This window comes from Chiloscyllium plagiosum, chromosome 4 (genome assembly GCF_004010195.1).
Source record: "Chiloscyllium plagiosum isolate BGI_BamShark_2017 chromosome 4, ASM401019v2, whole genome shotgun sequence".
NCBI lineage: Eukaryota > Metazoa > Chordata > Chondrichthyes > Orectolobiformes > Hemiscylliidae > Chiloscyllium > Chiloscyllium plagiosum.
In genome coordinates this window covers 56,233,140-56,254,288 of record NC_057713.1, presented here as the reverse complement: position 1 = coordinate 56,254,288, position 21,149 = coordinate 56,233,140, and the positions used below count along the sequence as shown (strand labels likewise).

The window sequence follows — 21,149 nt, the reverse complement described above, 5'->3', positions numbered from 1 at the left end:
GGTTCTGTCAGAGCCATTTGATTCTTAGCCTTATTACAGCCTTAGTTCAAACATGGACTATATAGGTAAGCTTCAGAGGGAAGGGGAGAGCGACTGCCCTTGACATCAATGCAGTATTTGACCCAATGTGATATTAAGGAGCCCGAGCAAAACTGGGGAATCAGGGAAAAATCTCTGCTAGTTCAAGTCATACCTGGTTGTTGTAAGTCGGTCATATCAGCTGCAAGACATCTCTGCAGGTGTTCCTTGGAGTACTGTCCTTCAGCTTCAGCTGCTTCATCACTGACCATCAAACCCCACCCTCATAAAGTCAGAAGTGAGAAGTTTGCAGCCAATTGCACAATGTTCAGCAACATTCAAGACTTCATGTACCAAAGCAGTCCAAGTCCAAATGCAGCAAGACCAGGACAATATTCAAGTTTGGACTGATAAATGATAGGCAACATTCAAGTCACGCAAGTGCAAGGCAATAGTCATCTCCAACAAGAGAAGATCTAGACTATTGCCCCTTGACATTCATTGGCATTACTGTCTTTGGATCTCCAATATCAACATTCTGGGGATCACCATTGATAAGAAACTGAACTGGGCTAGCTATATAAATACAGTGGCTACAAGAGTAGGTCATGATGGTAAGTGACATTGAGGAGAATTGTAAGTGATGGTGTTCCAATTTACCTGTTGTCCTCCTAGATGGTACTGGTCACAGGTTTTTATGTACTATCCAAGAAGCCTTGGTGAATTTCTGCAGTGCATCTTGTAGAGTGTTGCCACTGTACATCAGTGGTTAAAGGACTAAATGTTTGTGGGAATGTCTTGCCATTCCTTTAGTGTTACTGGTGAAAATCCTGAAACTCCCTTTTAACAGCATTGTGATTATACCTAAACCAAATGGACTGCAGTGGTTCATAAAGTTAGCTCATCACCATCTTCTCAAAGACAACTGGGCTGAGCAATAAATGCATGGTCCACCAGCAAAGCCCACATCCCTTGAATAATAAAAAAAAGTCATATGACATGCTGGACGCAAGAACGCAGTATCCATGAATCCATCTGTTGGAATGGAAATCTTGAACTCAAATGCTTTGTCCTCGTTTAAGTTGGGATAACTGTCTCCATGCTCCTTGATAATGCCTTTATCTCATTTTCTCCCTCCTTTCCAACACAGTATCAGGTACATATGGTGTGGTGGTGAGGTTATGGGTAGGAGAGGACTGTGTGACCCTGCCTTCCAAATATAAGAGCTGCCACTGAAGGTAAACTGTTGCCTAATGGAGTAGCACATAAATATCGCATTGCTCCCTACAAATCTTAGCAAGCGCTTTACATTTAATTAACTTTTTCACCAATATGCCCTCTGTATAATATAGCAATATCATTGCATCCTTAGATATGGACAATATCAGCAGTAATCCTGCAGCACGGCTCAGAAGGAATCTCATGTGAAAGGAGAGGGTCTCTTGGCTGTTATAGTGGATGAAATTGATATGGTACAAATGGCTTGATGTGTTGATCAATGTCCTTATTATTGCCTGGCCAATTGTTATGGACCAGGCCAGATGCCCTTAAATCATTTCAAGAAAGCAGCCCAGACTCTAATTTTGCTAGTTGTTTTAAGCAGGTGTAGAGTGGATCTTCCAGGAGAGATGCTGCTGGTCAAACCACTTGGTTTTAAACAAAACAATTTATTTACAAGATTACTGAATAAAACACATACAAAAGAGAATAAAATACCGAATAATTTAACCTCTGAAAACCCAACAGGTCCTCCCAACATAATGGTGCTGTTCCCAATACCTACAACAATCCCCATAAACACCCTTTGGCACAAAAGTTAAAATAAAACACAGGGTCTTACAGGAGAGAAGTCAGAGTGAGAATACCAGTATGGATCTGTTTCTTTGAGTCTGGCAGCTTCAAAACTGCCTGACTGCTTGCAGTGAATAGCCAGACTCGTAAAAACCAAACCAAACCAGAGAATAGCTGAGCTGGGAGAACTGGCCACTTCCCTTTCATTGTATTAGTGTTTTTTTTTAAACTTGAAAGCCTTTTTCCTGAGGCAGTGTCTGTTGGTTATAATCAGATTAGCCTTAAAACCCTTCAATTTAGACTTTCCAGAGTCTGTGTCTCTTATGACTTCTGAAAAAAAAAGGACAACCTAACCTTGTTAAAGGAACAACATCATCACACAATATATGGATTCACGGCCAATTTCTTTTTTTAACAAGTCCATGTGACCAATTATGTATTGATGTAGCGCTTGAAGACTTATAACCTTTTGCCTTTGAAGATTAAATTCTTGGAGAGTCTATATCATCTCTAAATGACCAGAAGGAAGGTACACAGCTCAGCAATGTTGGATGTGTTCAAGCCATCGGTTGAGCTGTTGCAATGCCATTGTTTGATGAGGCCTGCTGAACTGGCTGAGCTTAGCTGTGATGAAACTGTATATGATCGTTGTTATGGTTTGGAATCTTTGGTGTTGCAACTGACGGGTTTGATATTCTGTGGATTATGATGATAGGTAGATCCCTGCTCACTGGCAGACTGGTAATAGCTGGTTCACCTATTGCAATAATGTAAAATGTTGCATCTGGCCATCCTAGTGAGTCATATTGACTTTTAAAATGGATAATGCCAATTCATTGAATGCCAGATCTATTGTAAGCAGCTTATTATGTGTGAACTGCACACGGTGCACAAGTTTCCTGAGTCCATCTCATGTAAGATGCATAAAGGGGTGGTATTTGCCCTGATATCTGTGTCAATTTTGCATATAGTGCATATTGTCCATTCTTTTTGGCATATATCACTTGGAAGTAAAGATCTCATCTTTCTGGCACTTTATGTGGTGTGCTAGGTTCATCATATGTATTGTATATCTAAGATTTACAAGTTGTAGCATCTTGCCTCTTGGATTTTGTTGACAGGCTAGCATGCCAGTAACAGAGCTTTGGAAGCTTAGAAACATAGAACATAGTCACTCACCCCTCCAGACTAATCCCACATTCAGTATGACCTTCTGTGTCAATGCCATGTTCCTGCATTCTCTCTGTACCTCTCAATGCCTTTAATATCTGAAACTTTATCAATGCTTTCTTGAATAAACCCAATGGCCCAGCCTCCACTGACTTCTGTGATGGAGAATTCCACAGGTTGACCACCTTGTGAGTAAAGAAATGTTTTCCTTATCTCAGTCCTAAACAGCCAACTCCATATCCTGAGACTGTGATACCTGGTTATAGACTGTGTTAGAATTTGATATATTTCAGTCAGATCTCCTCTCATTCCTTTTAATTCTAGTGAATACAGACCATGTCAAACCAATTTCACCTCATACAACAGAACTTCCATCCCCAGTATCACCTAGTGAACCTTCACTACTTCTACGACAAGAATATCCTTTCTTCGGTAGAGGATACACACAGTACTCCAGATATGGTCTTACAAGCCCCTACAGTAAGGCATCCTATTTTTGAACACAAATCCTCTTCCAACAAAGACAGGATACAATTTGCCTTCCTAATTTCTTGCTCCACCTATATGTTTGCTTCCATTGACTAATGTAGAAGACACCAAGATCCCTTCATACATCCATACTCCCATTATGTCACCATTTAATAATACTTTGTATTTCTGTTTTTCACAACAAAGTGCATAACTTTTCTACCTAGTTTTGTGTCATCAGGAAACTTTGAAATACTATATTTGGTTTTCAGATCCAAGTTATGAATAACTGGGGTTGAAAAATGTGGTGCTGGCCAGGCAGCATCCGAGGAGCAGGAGAATCGATGTTTTGGGCATAAGTCCTTCTTCAGGAATAATAACTGGGGCCCAAGCACTGATCTCTGTGATACTAGCCACTGCCTACGATCTGAAAAAATACCTATTTATTCCCACTCAATCCATGCCAGTACATTATACCGAATCCTGTGTACTATACTTCTGTACCATAGCCTTTTACAGGGGGACTTTATTGAAAGCATTCTTGAAATCCAAATACACTATGTCCCCTACTTCTCCCTTATTTATCGATTTACTGGCTACATCCTCAAAAACCTCCAGAAACTTTGTTAAACCCTTTCATAAACCTATGCTGACTATGTCTGATCATGTTAATTCTTGCCAAGCGGTTCGGTCATCAATCTTTTATGATAGGCTCTAATACTTACACTATTACTGATTTTGGATCACTGCTTTGTGATTCTGCAATTTTCTTCCCCTTTCCCGTTTCAAATATTGAGTTTAGATTTGTCACTCTCTAATCTGTAGGAACTGCTCCAGAGTCTATAGAATTTTGGAAAGTGACCGTCAATACATCCAGTATATCCAAGGCCACTTCTTTGAGTACTCTGTATCATGGGAATTTATCAGGCTTTAATCCTATTAATTTTCCTAGCAGCATTTTTTTTAACCAATACTGATTTCCATCAATTCCTCCTTCTCATGAGACTCTTAATTTCCTAACATTTCTGGGAACTAGTTGTTGTAGTTTGGTAGTTGATTTATGGGCTACCATGATACCTAGGGTTTGGAGTAGTCTGATGGTCATTTCTGCTATGTTCTTAATGTATGGCAGTGTGGCCAGTGTGTCCAGTGTTGTGGTCTGTAATGTAGGTAATGGCGGATACCCACAAAGAGTGGTGCCCTGATACTTACACAACAGACCACAATAGGAAGACACAACACGTCCGGACACAGTGGCTACACTGCCATATATTAAGATCATATCAGAAATGACCACCAGACTTCTCCCACCCCTGGGTATCATGGTACTCACTCTACATGTTACCGGAACTGGGAGCCGTCAGTTCTCGTAGAGCGGTTGCCAACAACCCACGCTCGGCGGTTAAACGTAACCCCGGAGCAGACTCCCGGGTCTGGCTTATACTCACTCTACATGTTACCGGAACTGGGAGCCGTCAGTTCTCGTAGAGCGGTTGCCAACAACCCACGCTCGGCGGTTAAACGTAACCCCGGAGCAGACTCACCGAACCGGAGACCCCTCCAGCTGACACACTCCCTTCCAGATACAAACATTCATGTGAACAGCAGAGCAAGGCCAAAAAACACATTCCATTCTGGTTACATACAGACAAGAAGATTCACACGGGGAGGTGCGCAATAAGATTCACACGGGACTAAGCAACACCTCCATTCCGGTCAGATTCACACATGTACTGGGACACAACTTTTAACCGTTTCACCACATTCCACTGCTTGGCCCAATACATGTGTTACACCACGATTCACACACGCATTGGGACATAATTTTACACCACAGGCGGATACCCACAAAGAGTAGTGCCCTGATACTTACACAACAGACCACAATAGGAAGACACAACACGTCCGGACACAGTGGCTACGCTGCCATATATTAAGATCATATCAGAAATGACCACCAGACTTCTCCCACCCCTGGGTATCATGGTAGCCCACAAACCAACTACAACAGCTACTAGCGAGTTCAAAGGGTCCCATACCCACAGTCAACAGAACCAACGTTATATACAAAATACCATGTAAAGACTATCAAAAACATTACATATGGCAAACAGGAAGGAAATTAGCCACCAACGAACACCAACTAGCCACCAAGAGACATGATCAGCTATCACTTGCATCCATACACATGGACAACGAAGGACACCAATTCGACTGGGACAATGTATCCATCCTAGAACAAACCAAACAGAGACATGCATGGGAATTCCTGGAAGGCTGGCACTCAACCTGGAACTCCATGTAGAGCTGGACCCTATATACCAACCACTAAGAAACAGAACCAGCAACAAAACTGGAAATGACGCCACCAACCCCAGCAGACCCAGACCCAGACCCAGATAGCAAGTGGGACAGAACACCAAAGCTTCACCAGAGGTGTACTGATGATGTTACCTAGAATGGTGACAAAACATCTGTGAACAAAGTTACCAGCTCATCGAGCTATTCAGCAACCTTACCCACAACCTGAGCTACAAATCTTCTTGAATACTCTGAATATTGATCATTATTGATTCTTGAGCATTAAACACAAAAAAGGAGCATGTAGGTGCACCAAGTAATTAAGAAGGCAAATGGAATTTTGGCCTTTGTTGTTAGTGGGTTGGAGTTTAAGAAAGTCTTGTTATAACTGTACAGAATGTTGGTAAGGCTACATCTCTTTGTACTGTGTACAGTTTTGGTCCTGTGTTTAATGAAGAATAAACTGGCATCGGAGGCAATTCAAAAGGAATTCACTAGGCTGATTCCTTGGATGAAGTGGTTGACTTATCAAGAACAGCTAAACAGCTTTATTCATGAGAGTTTAGAACAATGAGGGGTATTCTTATTGAAACATTTAGGATTCTGAAGGGACTTGACAGGGTAGTTTTGAGAAGATATTTCCAGTATTGGAGAAGTCTTGAACTAGGTGACAAAGTTACAGAATATGGGGGCACTCATTTGAAAGTCATTGGACGTTCAAAGGAATTTCTTCTCTCAGAACATAGTGAATGTCTGGAATACTCTATCTCAAGGAGATGCAAAGGGTAGATCATGTAAAGTATTTAAAGGGAATATAGATAGATTTTTGAAATATCAGAGAGTTCAGAACTCTGCTGAGTTGGCACTAAAGAGGAGTTGAGGCCCTGGAAGATCAATGATAATCTAGTAGAATGGCAGGAAAGGCCTGAGGAGCTGAAAGGCCTACTACTGTTCCTAGTTCTTATGTTCTCATGCCTCTTTATTCAAAGCACAAAGGAATATTTCTCCGTTTGAGATAAAATAATCAGCACCTAATAATCAGAGCCTCCAGGGGTTTAGCTCTCCTTGTCAATATCCAAAAAATTATCTTCATGACTGTCCTGAGCCTTCTTAGTATACTCCTCTAAGATGTTTCATGAACAACTTGTGTCCTCTATTTTTCTTGTCCGATCAAAATTCGTATCCTTTTACTTCTATTTCCCTTTCTATTTCTCTTCCCATTTCTTTCTGCTTGATTTCCATTATTATCCATATTTTGTTTTCAACAATTTCCATCTTCCTTTGTTTTTCCTCATTTTTAGTGTTTAGTTTTCTTAATACTCTGTTCTTTAATCACCGCTTATCTCTCTTCCAATTCAAGTGTTTTCATTTCTAACTGCACCTTAGCTAATTCCAGTTGGGACATTTCAGGTTTTCTTTCTTCAAATTCTAATTGTTGAATAATTCAATGAAACACATTAATCATGAAATCTCTTCCAACACATAGTAAACCCCATATGCCTCTAGATCAAATTCTAAAATCCAAACTCAAATAAAAATTATATTAAAACATGTATGTAAATCATACATCTTACATCACATGATTGCACTACAATCATGAGAGCACTTCTTCAAAAGCATAATATTTTAATGTTCTGTAGTTTTGAAAGGTTTTGTGTAAATACAAAGAAAATGTTGAATGGTCATTCACCTGAAGCGTTAACTGTGTTTCTCTCGACAGATGCTGCTTGGTCTGCTGCTATTTCTAGTCATTTCTGTTTTTATCTTGTATATTACAAGTACTTACTTTCATTCTAGAAATGTAAAACTTTACTTTTAGTGTAATTTGATTCCTTTGCCCCTCTTACTAGTGTTTCAGTTTTTTTTGAGACAAAGGGCTTCAGATTTCATAAGGAAAACTTAGTACATCTGATAAATTAAAGTTATCTAGTTTCAGGTGTGCCAAACCTGTCAGACTCAGATTTTATTTTCATTATGTGAGATTTCAAGTATGATTTTACATGTGAGTTTTGAAATTGCTATTGAATTGTTTAACTGAAATTAAACAAAATGCAAACTTTTGATTTGTTTCAATTTACATTGCATGACTCTAATGTAGAGATTTGATATACTAATTTTCTGAATCATGGAAAATAAGTATGCCCATGATCTATCGTGGAGCTGCTTCACCATCCCAGTAGTACATGGTACAGGGAATAAATGCAGAAATGTTGTTTGGATATTAAACTACAGCAGTGAGCACAAATTGCATTGAGGCATTATACAACTCATTATACAACTCATTAAAGTCAGAGGTATGGGCATGACAAAGGGCAAAGCGGGATGTTAATGTTTTTAAACCGAGAACACTATTGCATTGGGAGAGCTATAAGAGAGAAGTAAAAATGAAGAGATTAATTCCAAAGAAACTAAGACAGTAAAACTTCAGTAATAAATTCACAGACAACCTGAATATCTGCCCACTTTGCAGTTGAAACTCTAACCCTTGTGTATTATCTGTTCAGTATTTTGTGTTTACTGGGGTGCTAGCGATGGTGACATGTGCAGTGTTTCTACGTCTGAATTCCATTTTGAAACTTGGCGTGCTGCTGGTAATGATTGCAGTTTACTCACTGCTGACTGAAACGATCTCCAACTCGATCTTTATCAGATACGACAACAGTCGTCACAATGAAACGTAAGTTTTTAATGTTCTACTTCATTCAGTACTAATTTCATCACTTAGACTTATGGCAACATAAAGTAATTACCTCTTAGCAAGACTGTCAGGAGCAGAAATTCATGTGGTTCAAAAATAACTCCTCTGTGCCTCAATGCATAGCAAAAGCCCGAGCAGTGTCTAAAGCATATTCTGTCAGAATAAAGGGGATCATCGAGAGGTTAACATTATATAAATAGTCTCTGTACTCTGAGCATCCACTTGCAAGGATTCTGACAGAAATCTGTGAATGGGCTGACCAACTCTGAGATGCACTGGTATCGAGCTGGGTTAATGAAGAAGGGCACAAAATTACAAAAACAGAGTGTATTATGAAAATAACTTAAAATGGAACAAACTTTTTTTACAATGTCACCTGTAGTATTCTGACTCTGGCTGAGGTGAGGTAGCTCAGCACAGAACACAGATCAAATCAGAGCCTCAAGATCTGAATGCTTCAGTACCACAGTTCATGGTCTCGTTCCTCACTGAGTCATCAAAGGAATCAAGAAAAGACTGATTTTGTAAAATGTTTAGAATTGATCTTATCAAGTGAAAGCTTTCTACTGAGAACAAGTTCTGTTGTTATATAATCAGAGCTTTTAGGGACCCAACAATATATATTTTAATATATCATCAGAGGACGCAATCTATTTTCTAATTCTGTATGTTTCTAAGGAATAATTGTTGATTACAAGTATAGCTCTAACAGCAACAAAAGACCGAGGGGTTGATTTACAATGAAAGACTTTCCATTTCACACTTAAAAATGAGTGTTTGGCAATTGTAAATTGGAGGAGGTGTGACGGATGTTGAAGGCTCGCCTGATGGAATTGTCGGGTGAGCTTATAAAAAGGCAAGTACAATGCCTGTCAGCCCCAGTACCAGAGGCGACTGCTTAATCCTTCAACTGTAGGACCTCACATATAAATAGGTCGAATGTGCGCACAAATCTAAAAACATTTCTGGCCCGGTAATTAAGTTTTGAGCAGGTACTGTTGCAGAGTCCAAAATGATCTCTCAAGACTTTTGATGTGGTAATGGATTGACAACTTGGGAATTATAACAAGATTTAAAGAGTTGAGGGCTGAATGAAATTCCTGTGTCAATATACTGATAGTTATGATCCCCCTGCACAAATGAGACACCTTCATGGACATACTGACTTGCTCAAATATGGCAGGACTTAACTCATCCAGTGGGGCATGACCTCACAGTAGTGCGCCACTTCCACTGGCTCCACCCTCTTTGAAGACATTTGCCTTGGAAGGGCCAGGCAGAGGTCTTGGCATTTACATGGCAAACAAATAGATCTTCACCACTTTCCTGTCAGCCTCCCATGGAGTTATCTATAGTAATGGGATAGAATCTCAAACCTAATTCTTCAAAGTCTGCTTTTGTGCCTTCTTTTGCTGTATTCTGAATGATACGTGTTTTTGTTTAGACAAACTGTACAAGGTGTAACCATGGCCACAGAATCAGTAGCTGTAACACAAAGATTTCCTTGGTGTGTTGATTATAATATTAATGAGTGCTCCTATTTGTTCTTTTATAGCAGAGACTTGCTAAGCTCAAAGGAGTCCTCCTTGCTGTTAATGGCAATGTTTGTTTTAGCTGTTTTTTATCATGGACAACAGGTAATAATGACAAACTTTAGAAGTTCACTAACAGTGAGATTACAATGTATTGATTTAGAAATAAATAATAAGCAGAATTATTCATTATTTCATCCATGGCGTATATTTTTTTCTTTATAGTTTACCTAATGATGAATATATCTCTTCTATAGAAAGACTGTGGGTTCCACAATGTTAGTGCTTCTTTATGTTTGTGATTTCTGTCGATAGCAGGGTTCTGGCTCCCACCTGTATTGGTCAAGTAGAGCAGTCTGCCATCAGATTTATTATTGATGAAGCTTAACTCCCAGAAACGCATGGTTTGGGTAGGATGGTATTCAAAATTGAAAGGAAACATGAAATCTGGCTCCAACCTGCTGAATTGAAGCTTCTACAGAGGCAAAACAGTAGGCAGGCAACTAATCCAGCCAAAAGAGATGAAATGGTTGTCAAAGAATGATAATCTTGTTGCATGCCTCAGAATGAATCATGACTTTAAATGTAACCCTGACTGGCCAAGCTACCAGGGCCTCAAGAAACCCATTGATTAAAGTGTCCAGTTTGATGCTGCACCCAGCCTGCCCTGCCATTGGATATCCTTTATGGAATCTCCTGTCCCTAATATCTCTCATCTCTCCCATCATTAAACCTCTGATCACTACCCAAGAGCTGTCCAATCTCCATGTCTGTACCTCAGTACCAAAGAGGCTGTCCACTAGACAGTCATCATCGCTTACTTGAAATGAAAGTTTTGTGCAAATTGTTTTGGTTCTATGCTTATATCTTCTGGCTAATAGGTAGGACTTAGAGTCATAGAGATGTACAGATGTCTAGCTCATCCATGCCGACCAGATAGCCTACCCAATCTAGTCCCACCTGCCAGCACCTGGCCCATATCCCTCCAAACCCTTCCTATTCCTATACCCATCCAGGTGCCTTTTAGATGTTGCAATTGTACTAGCCTCCACCACTTCCTCTGGCAGCCCATTCCACGCACACACCACCTTCTGCGTGAAAAAGTTGCACCTTAGGTCCCTTTCATATCTTTCCCCTCTCACCATAAACCTATGCCCTCTAGTTCTAGACTCCCCACCCCAGGGAAAAGATTGTCTATTTTTCCTATCCATACCCCTCATGATTTTATAAACCTCTATAAGATTACCTCTCAGCCTCCAACACTTCAGGGAAAACAGCCCTAGCCTATTCAACCTCTCCCAACAACTGAAATCCTCCAATCTTGGCAACATCCTTGTAAATCTTTTCTGAACCCTTTCAAGTTTCACAACATCCTTCTGTTAGGAAAGAGACCAGAATTGCATGCAATATTCCAACAGTGGCCTAACCAATGTCCTGTACAGCCGCAACATGACCTCCCAACTCCTGTACTCAATACTCTGACCAATAAAGGAAAGCATACCAAATGCCTTCTTCACTATCCTATCTACCTGCGACTCCACTTTCAAGGAGCTATGAACCTGCACTCCAAGGTCTCTTTGTTCAGCAACACTCCCCAGGGCCTTACTATTATGACAGAACTAACTTATTGCCAGTTTACTGAAGGGAAGTTCACCAGTTCTGACGAAAAGTCATTAACCTGAAATAATAACTCTGTTGCTCTCTCCATAGATGATGGCTGATGTGCAGTGTATTTCCACCATTTTTTGTTTTTTTGTTGAAAGAAATAGGTCTTTATATACCATGTATTCCGATGGGGAATTTTCTGCAAGAAATTATTTTGAAAGGAGCCTTTGTTTTCAAAAAAACATTGACTAGTTTCATTTAATAAGTTATAGACCTGGTGAATAGGGTTAGACGAGTTAGCTCATTTAAAGACTTGATAGACAGAATGGCCAGTCTCTGTGCTGAAGGCTTCTACAACTACTAGACCATAAGAAATAGGTACATGAATAAAATTTTTGCCCCCTTGAGCCTGTTCCATCATTCAATAGGATCAAGACTGAACCGACATTCCTCAGATCCACTTTCGTGCCCTTTCCCTGTAACCCTTGATTCCCCAACTGATCAAGAATCTACCTATCTATCTTAGCCCAAGTATACACAAAGACTCTGCCCCCACAGCTTTCTTTTGGCAAAGAGAAGAAATTCCTCCTTAACTCAGTCTTAAAGTTATTCTGAGATTGTGCCCTCTGGTCTTAGACTCTCCCATGAGTGGAAACAGCCTCGCAGCATTTACCCTGTCAAATCCCTTAAGGACCCCATGTTTCAGTGAGATCTCCTCTCATTCTTCTAAACTCCAGTTTGACCTTTGTTATACCAGGAATCATCTTAGTGAACTTTGTCTGAACTGCCTCCAATGAAATGATATCTTTCCTTAAACATTAGGACGAAAACTGCTCACAGTGCTCCAGATTTGGTCTCACCAACACCTTGTAAAGTTGCAGTGGGCCTCCCTACTATTATACTCCAATCCCTCTTGAAATAAGAGCCATTATTCCATCAGCTTTCCTGATTACCTGCTATACCTGTGTGCTAGCTTTCTGTGTTTCATGTACAAGTACCCCCTCAAGTCCCTTAGTATTGCAGCCTTCTGCCATTTTTCTCCATTTAAATTATTGCTTCAATTTGGAAAATAACAGCTGAAAATATCTCCATCTTACTTCTGGTGATTTCTAATCGCCATTGAAAAATGATGCATGTGAGTAAGTGAGCGGGTCAGGTTATTGAGATTATTGAGATAAGGTTACTGAGGTGGGTGAAATGGTTGAGATCAGGTTAGTGAGATGGGTGAGGGTGTTGAAGTCAGGTTAGTGAGGTGGTTGAGATCAGGTTAGTGAGGTGGGTGAGGTGGTTGAGATAAGTGAGTGAGGCGAGTAAGTGAGTGAGTAAATGAGATTAGTGGGTGAGGTATGTAGGTGAGTAAGTAAGAGAAGTGAGTACACAGATCATTGGAGATCACCTTTTCACCCTGGTAGTTAGAATGACTATATCTGGAGAATGTGTTGAGAGTTGTGATGGTTGCAGAAGAACTTTACTTTGTGGGATTTGCAATCTTCACCCTGTGTTAGATTGTAGTGTACATACTCAGCGAAACATTTATGATTAGCATACTTGGATAATTAAACTGTAGGGGTTTATGTCACTTATTTTACTGGATGCAGAGAGAAAATGTATTCACAGGACAGTTCCCACAGATAGGTTGGAGATGGGGAGTTGGCTGGGGCACTCTACTTAAATACCCTGCTCTAACAGGCCACACTCTTTGAGCAGGAGGCAAGTAATTGATAGGGATCTTCTATGCTCCAAGGAACTGCCAGTTAATCAGAGGGCATGCATCTCAGCAGCTTTACTGGGAGTAATAGTTACTGGTGGGACTGGATGGAAGAGAGGACATCATAGAAGGGTAGTGCTCTCCTAAAAAGATAATTGGAGTTGACAGGCACTCTGGCCAGAAAAGCAGTTCCCACCATGGGTTGAGAGGTGTTAGTGAGAGTATGCCATGGTGGGGAAGCTTTGCTGCTAGTCGTCCGTCTGAATGCCCAAATGAGATGGATCTCCATGAGCCCACCAATGTTAACCTGGTGATTTCCTCACATGGCAGAAGGCCCCCTCACCATTGGTAAAATACAAGCAATATCAGGAAGAGGTTCTTAATCGATCCCTAAAGTGGCTCAATTGGCCATAGGGCAGGAGACCTGTCTGTCATCTTTCCGGCAAGGTGACATAGCTGCAGGAAAACTAGGTGCACACCAGTGCTGCCTGCTTCCCTCGCTATTTTACGGAGTTTTCCCACCATCCCGAGTACTGGTAAAATTCAGCCCAGAGATAGTAGTGAATTATAGGTTTTCAGATTAGTGCAAAATACACAGTGGTATTCCCCCCAGGGATCAGTGTTTGGATGGTATAGACAGGCTGTTGGAATGCATAAACATGATTAAATGTGGAATAAATATTTAGAGTGCTGATTCATAAGGTGCCTGTTAAAACAAAGTTTGCTGTATAACTAACTGGTACAGTTATAAAACAGATTCAAGATCAGAGAGATGTGAGGGTGGAAACGCAGGTTGAACAAGTAGTCAAAAGGTATCATATATGGATCCCAGACTTTATAAGTAGAGAGGTATTATAAAATCAAGGAAGTTATGATGAAACTTGATAAAATACTACTTTAACGTAGCTTCATAGAATCATACAAGATGGAAACAGACCCTTCGGTCCAACTCATCCATGCCGACTAGTTTTCCTTCCCTGAACCAATCCCATTTGCCCATGTTTGACCCATATCCCTCTAAACTTTTCCTATTTATGTACTATTCCAAATGTCTTTTAAATGTTGTAATTGTACCCACCTCTACCACCTTTTGTGCCAGGTGGTTCCATAAATGTACCACATTTTGTGTGAAAGAGTAACCCTTCAGGTCTGTTTTAAGTCTTGCCTCTCTCACCTTAAACCTACACCCTCTAGTTTTGAACTCCCCTACTGTGGGGAAAAGACCTTAGCTATTCATCCTATTTATGTCTCTCATGATTTTATAAACCTCTATAAGGTCACCCTTCTGCCTCCTATGCTCCAGGGATGCAAGTCCCATCCTATCCAGCATCGCCTTCTCCCTCAAACCCTCCAGTCTTGGTAATATCCTTGCTAGTCTTTTCTGCACACTTTCCAGTTAAATAAAATTCTTCCTGTAGCAGGGTGACCAGAACTGTACGCAGTATTCCAAAAGTGGCTTCATAAATGCTTTGTACAGCTGCAACATAACGTCCCAATTCCTGACCAATGAAGGCAAGGGTGCCAAATGCCTCCTTCACCACATTCCCTGAGATGCCACTTTCAAGAAACTATATACCTTTACCCTCGGTCTCTCTGTTCGAAAACACTCCCCGGGGCCCTACCATTAATTGTGTAAGTCCCGCCCAGGTTTGTCTTACCAACATACAACCTCTCCCATGTATCTAAATTAAACACCATCTACGACTCCTCTGCCTATTTGCCCAGGTGATCAAGATCACGTTATACTCTCAGATAACCTACTTCACTTTCCACTATACCACCAATTTTGTAGTCTATCACAAACTTACTAATCATGCTTCCTATATTCTCATTCAAATCGTTTTTGTAAATGACCCAGCACCGATCCTTGTGGCACACCGCTGGTCACAGGTCTCCAGTCCAAAAAACAATCTTCTATAACCATCCTCTGTCTCCTACCATTAAGCCAATTTTGTATCTAAATCGGCAGGATCTCTCTGGATCCCATATGATCTAACCGTACTATTTTCAATTCCGGGCACCACACTTTCCAAAGGGATGTGGAAACCTTAGAGACGTTGCAGAAAATATTTCTGAGAATGAGTTGTGTTGATAGATTGAAGAAGCTAAGTTTGTTCTACTCAGTGTAAGGAAGCTTGAGAGGAGATCTAACAGTGTTCAAAATCGTAAGAGACTAATAATAAGTATAGACAATGTTCCTCATTGATGGAAGGCCTTCAACCCAAGGATAGTAGTTTCAGGTGATTAGCAAAAGAACTAAAGGCAAGGTGAGGAAAACTGTTTACTCAGTGAGTGAGTTAGGATCTGGAATTTGCTGCATGTGAGTGTGGTGGAGGCAGATTGAATTGTAGCTATTAAAAGTCAACTGGATAAATACCCAAAGAGAGAAATCATTCAGGATTACAGAGCATGGGTGGGCCATGCAACTACATGCAACACAGTGGCCATGATAGTGATCATCCAAAGGCATGAAGTAATGATCTGGAAAAATGAGTTCAGAATCTCACCATGGTCAGTAGAGAATTTAAAATCAGTTATGTAAATATATTTGGAATAGAAAGTTAGTATTAGTAATGACAACTATATTGTTGCATAAACCTAACGGGTTTGCAGAAGTCCTGTTGAGCAGGAAACCTGCTGTCCTCACCTGGTTTCATTTATATATAAAACAGACGCAGGGCAGTTTTATAGTTGTAAGCTTTTTAGTTGTATTTAAGAAGGCATTTCCCCACACCTTGTCAAGTACATACAGGGAATGGACAACAAATGCAGGCCTAGTCAGCAACCCCTTGTGTCTGAACAAATAAAAACTATTGTCTCATATAGTCAAAGGCTGGAATACCTAGATTCAAAATATTTGTTGTCAATCAATTACTTTCAAGAGATAATATATTTGTAATTCTTTAATTCCTTTAATGATGTATATTTTACAATTCTATTCATGCGGGCAACATTAAAAAAACGGGAAAGGAACACAATGGCATTAAGCCATCTTAGCATATTGTTATAGGTTGAAGCACAGATTCTGTAAAACATAAAAAATGTACAAATAGAGTTAGACAAAGCAGAAGGGAATTTTTGAGTTATTCAAAGAAATCAACTTGAAAAATCTTAACTTTTTTTTAATAAAAATGTTCAGCTGGAATACACTGCAAGACTGGACTTCCTATGGCGAGTCCAAGCAAAAGAGGAAGTTAATGAAATGAGAGAGCTACGAGAACATAATGAAAATATGCTTCGAAATATTCTACCAAGTCATGTTGCACACCATTTCTTGGAAAAGGATAGAGACAATGAGGTAAGTTCACTCAGCTACCTTAAATTTAAAACTAATTGAATCTATAGTCAAAGTTTTTCAGTTTTGCATTCACAAGTCTTATTTTAAGCTTATTCAATTCAACGAGTGGTAAATCAGTGTTAAAAATAGCTACACAGCCAGTGCACTTGTCAGTTATGAATCTTTCCACACTATAAATGAGACTATTTTATAATTCCAATACCATCAATATCAACAAGGCATTAACAATCTTAAGATAAAGCCTACAGTAGCAGCTTTAACTCCTTTCACTTAACAGAATGGATGCATTAGGTTTAAAACTGGAGCAATTACAGGACTAACTCTTGTGAAGGTGCCAGGGATCTCAGCCCAAATGCAAGCCTGCAAAAATCTCCACATTACCTGCATTTGAAAGGTTTCCTACTTCCATTGCCACTCCGGCACTTGATAGTCAAGCAACAGGCTGTTTTTTATTAAATCATTTTTCTACTTAATATCAATTTATATACAGCATCTATTCTTGATAGGTACAGCATCACATGAAACTTGTGGCAGGCAGATTACTGCTGAACTCTGCACACACTATGTCACTGTTTCCATGAGTATGGGTCACTTTACTCCAAATAACAGGAGTTTTGTTTGGTTTAGCGCAATGAATCAGTGTTGTTCTTTGCTTTAGAACATAGAACATAGAAGAATACAGCGCAGTACAGGCCCTTTGGCCCTCGATGTTGCGCCGATCCAAGCCCACCTAACCTACACTAGCCCACTATCCTCCATATGCCTATCTAATGCACGTTTAAATGCCCATAATGAAGGAGAGTCCACCACTGCTACTGGCAGGGCATTCCATGAACTCACGACTCGCTGAGTAAAGAATCTACCCCTAACATCTGTCCTATACCTACCCCCCTCCTTAATTTAAAGCTATGCCCCCTTGTAGACATTAGCACATCTCTTACCCAGGTGAAATTCTGTTTCATTGCAGCAATGACTATCCTTAATCTTCAGGAGGGCAGTGTGCTGCCTCTAGTTTCGAAAGCCTCATTTATAGCCTGTAAACAGAGCTTTGCACCACAATCCTCCAGACACTGTTCGAGGCAGCTGGAACACCTGACCAAATACCAAGATGGAAAAAGAAGAACAGGAGTAGGACACCCTATCTGCTGAGAGTTACCAGCCAATCAGAGGCTGTAGCCCTTCTGTGCTCAGCAGCGCCACTTGAGGAGTATGGCTTCTTGCTGGCACTGCACCCACATAGTCTCAGATCAAGGGGAACCGAAAATAAGCAAGTGATTGCTGGCAGGAGTTTCGTTGTGTGGGAGTCATGGTGGAGGAAACATTGGAGCAGTTGGCAGAAAAGGCAGGGCAATGGTTCTTAGTTGGCCCACATCCTTTCCGATCCCCTCCCCCACATTCAACCTTTTGCCAAGTCCCTTGATCAGGCCCTGAGTAGCTTTGTGCAAGGGACCCTACTCCCGGAGCCAGAAGGAACCCCACACAGATTGCTTATTGTGCTGCCAGCACAGTGAGCCCCTCAATCACCAGTGAGTTAATGCCAGTGATGGAAGGTGAGATCCTTGAGTGGCTGTCCATGGCCCGCCAACTAACTCAACATGAAAGAGATTACACAAGATTCCACCCACTTTCATTCATGTCTCTTCTGATGTTTTCATGAGTCTATCCACTTAAATCAGGTGGAAACTTTGTGAATTAACATTAATCAAAGTCCAATAGAAGATGTCTTTAAATGTCCTACAAAGTGTAATTTCTCTCTTGGCATGCTGCTCAGTAAAAACTGGAGGAGAAGACAATGAGGTCAAATTATTTATTCTTGATTGGAAGGATCAGAAATGTATAAGGACAGTTTGTTCCCCAGACCCTTACCAGTGCTACCCCAACCCCCACTTTGGACCTTTAACCTAGTGACTGGATCCACCATTCGACAGCCTCGGGTTACACTGGGTCAGAGACAGCAAGCAGCACACAGAGGATCATTCAGGGTGAATGACTTGTCACATGCACATTAACTATTTTAAAAGGAATTGGATTTCTCAATGACTGGAATTTAATCGATCTCCACTGCACCCTTCCAATACCTATCAAAAAAAATGAATGAAGTTCTGTGAGATTAGTGTTGAGTATTCTTAGAAATTGCTTTTGAAAATTAAGAACTTGTGTTTCCAGAAGCTTTTGTCACGGATTCAATGATTGCATAATGGTTGTATTTACAGTAGACAATGTATCGAAACCAGCCTGATTCTGAAATTGAATATTTCCACATTGTCACAGCATGGAAAAAGATGTTTTAATGTTTACCTGGAGCAATGTGTGAAATGTATGGCACTCCACAGGTATCAGTAATGTTGAACTACGATTGCAACCTCACTCCCCTCTCTCACCCACACCCCCCACCATCAAAAACCAATAGGTCAAATTGGGAACTGTAGTGCTGGTGCCAATGCCAACTGGACTGAATTGACTGAATTTATTGCTTTGGCAAGAAAATAAAAGCTGTTTGTGATTATTATGGTATTATTATGCTCAGGTGCAATTTAATTCCCCTACATTAACGTCATATCCAATAGTTATGACCAGTTATACATTTGTGCACAAAACCCGGAAATATTGTTTCAAAATTAAATATAGAATATAATTCTTTTGATAAAGAATTTGTCAATTCAAATTCAGCTTTTGTATGAGCTTCCCAAGATTGTTGGAGTCAAAATTTTGGATCATTTACTTTTTCAACAAAAAAGCAACTTTGAATTCCCAGAAGTAGGCTGTAACTCTGAGAAGCTGATGATTATTCTTTGCTACTTACCACTATCATTGTTTTTTTCTCATCAGGAACTTTATTCACAATCTTACGATTCTGTTGCTGTGATGTTTGCCTCCATTCCAGGATTTGCAGATTTTTATTCTCAAACTGAGATGAATAACCAAGGAGTAGAATGTTTACGTTTGCTGAATGAAATTATTGCTGATTTTGATGAGGTAACTTTAAAATCTTAGACTTACATGATTTAAAGTCTTGTGATTTTATGCCTTTGGTTGCTTTTTGAAGTATAAAGGTAAATCGTCTTTTTAATATTGAACTTGAGTATTGCTGAAAAAAGACACATTCTGTTGGTTATTTTTGGCTTGCGCCAAACGACGACATATATCTTTTTTTAAGGAATGAAGCATTTGCTTTGAGAATAACAGATTCAGAGCACTGAGAGGGGCTCAAGGGAAAGATCAGAGAGGTAACTGCTATAGTGCTGTTCCATTGCAACTTAATTTCCTGTGTTTCAACAGTCACAGTATTCTATCAAACTTTAAAGGTTGGAAACACTTTGTGGCATCTTACAATTATGAATGGCACTAAAGAAATGTAAGATCGTCCCCTCCCTCTCCCTTTCTCTCTCTCTCTCTCTCTCTCTCCCCTTTTCTTTCTTTTTCTTTGTTTCTCTAAATGATAAGGTAAATAGCCAACAACATTTTCTCATGGTCGGGGAATCTAAATCTAAAGGGTGTAAGTGTAATATGAGAGGACTGAGATCCAAAAGGGTGCAGAGGATGGTGATTTTATGGAATGGGCTGCCAGAGGTAGTGATGGAGGCAAGTACAATTTTATCATTTAAGAAACATTTGGACAGGTACATGGGTGGGATAGCTATGGAGAGATATGGACCAAACATAGGCAAATTGGACTAGATTAATTGTGAAAACTGGGTGTTGTGGACAGATTGGGCCAGAAGGCATGTTTCCATGCTGTAATCCTCTATGACTCTCTAATAAATTCCCAGATATTCCCAGGTATTCCTGATGAAGGGCTTTTGCCCGAAACGTCGATTTTACTGCTTCTCGGATGCTGCCTGAACTGCTGTGCTTTTCCAGCACCACTCTAATCTAAATTCCCAGAGTTGTACCATTCGAACAATGGCCCATCTGCTGCATTAGCCCAACCAGAATTATAGGTGGATCCATATATTACTTGGTCAGAATGTTCTCAACACGTAAGTAGCACCACTTTTGGGACAAAGCAGGATGTGACCGCATGCAGATGGGAACCCTGGGTGAAATCTGACCACCACCAGGGTCTCCAATCTCTTTAGCCCAATCAGAGATTTGGCAGCGCAGTAGTCACACTGATAGTTGTGGTCACAATGAAGATTGTAGGACAATGAAGATAGCACCTCCATTCTGAGGTCTCCTCAAACGCATGGTAATTTTTTTTTAATTGTACTTTTCCAGGGCTGAGCAGGAAAAGAGCCTCAAAAATTTGGAAATCTAGTTTTTTTTTTGTTTTCATATATCTCAACCAATGATTTCTTTTTCTGTTTCCATTGGACATGAGACGTAAGATAAGCTTTTTCCAAACTGGGAGCTATAGGGAACCAGTGGACTGTAGTATGGATTAACATAAACTCATATAATTCAAAAGAAACAGCACTTGGCATTTACTTAGTACCTTTAAAGTCCCAGTCTGGTTCATTGGAGTGTAGAGTTCAATCAAAGAATGGTACAGCAAAGAAGGACCATTATGTATGCACTCGATATTTTAAAGAGCTATCAAGTTCCACTTTCCTGCTCCTT

At 40.2% G+C, this 21,149-nt stretch overlaps 1 protein-coding gene and 1 long non-coding RNA gene across 7 annotated transcripts in view; one reads left to right on the top strand and one right to left on the bottom strand.

Annotated features, from left to right (window-relative positions):
- The window catches only part of adcy8 (adenylate cyclase 8 (brain)), a 124,257-nt gene that overhangs the window by 77,328 nt on the left and 25,780 nt on the right, over positions 1 to 21,149 (top strand). For all 6 annotated transcript variants that reach the window (XM_043688256.1, XM_043688254.1, XM_043688253.1 and 3 more), the window contains 4 exons: positions 8,253 to 8,425; positions 10,002 to 10,083; positions 16,431 to 16,589; positions 19,419 to 19,565. In XM_043688256.1, the coding sequence (XP_043544191.1) occupies positions 8,253 to 8,425; positions 10,002 to 10,083; positions 16,431 to 16,589; positions 19,419 to 19,565 (561 nt within the window). The remainder of the gene's footprint in view (positions 1 to 8,252; positions 8,426 to 10,001; positions 10,084 to 16,430; positions 16,590 to 19,418; positions 19,566 to 21,149) is intronic.
- Positions 16,009 to 19,480, bottom strand: LOC122549062. The gene is made up of 2 exons (XR_006311394.1): positions 19,393 to 19,480; positions 16,009 to 16,316 (listed from the first exon to the last, which is right to left on the bottom strand). It is a non-coding gene; the product is annotated as an uncharacterized LOC122549062 (long non-coding RNA).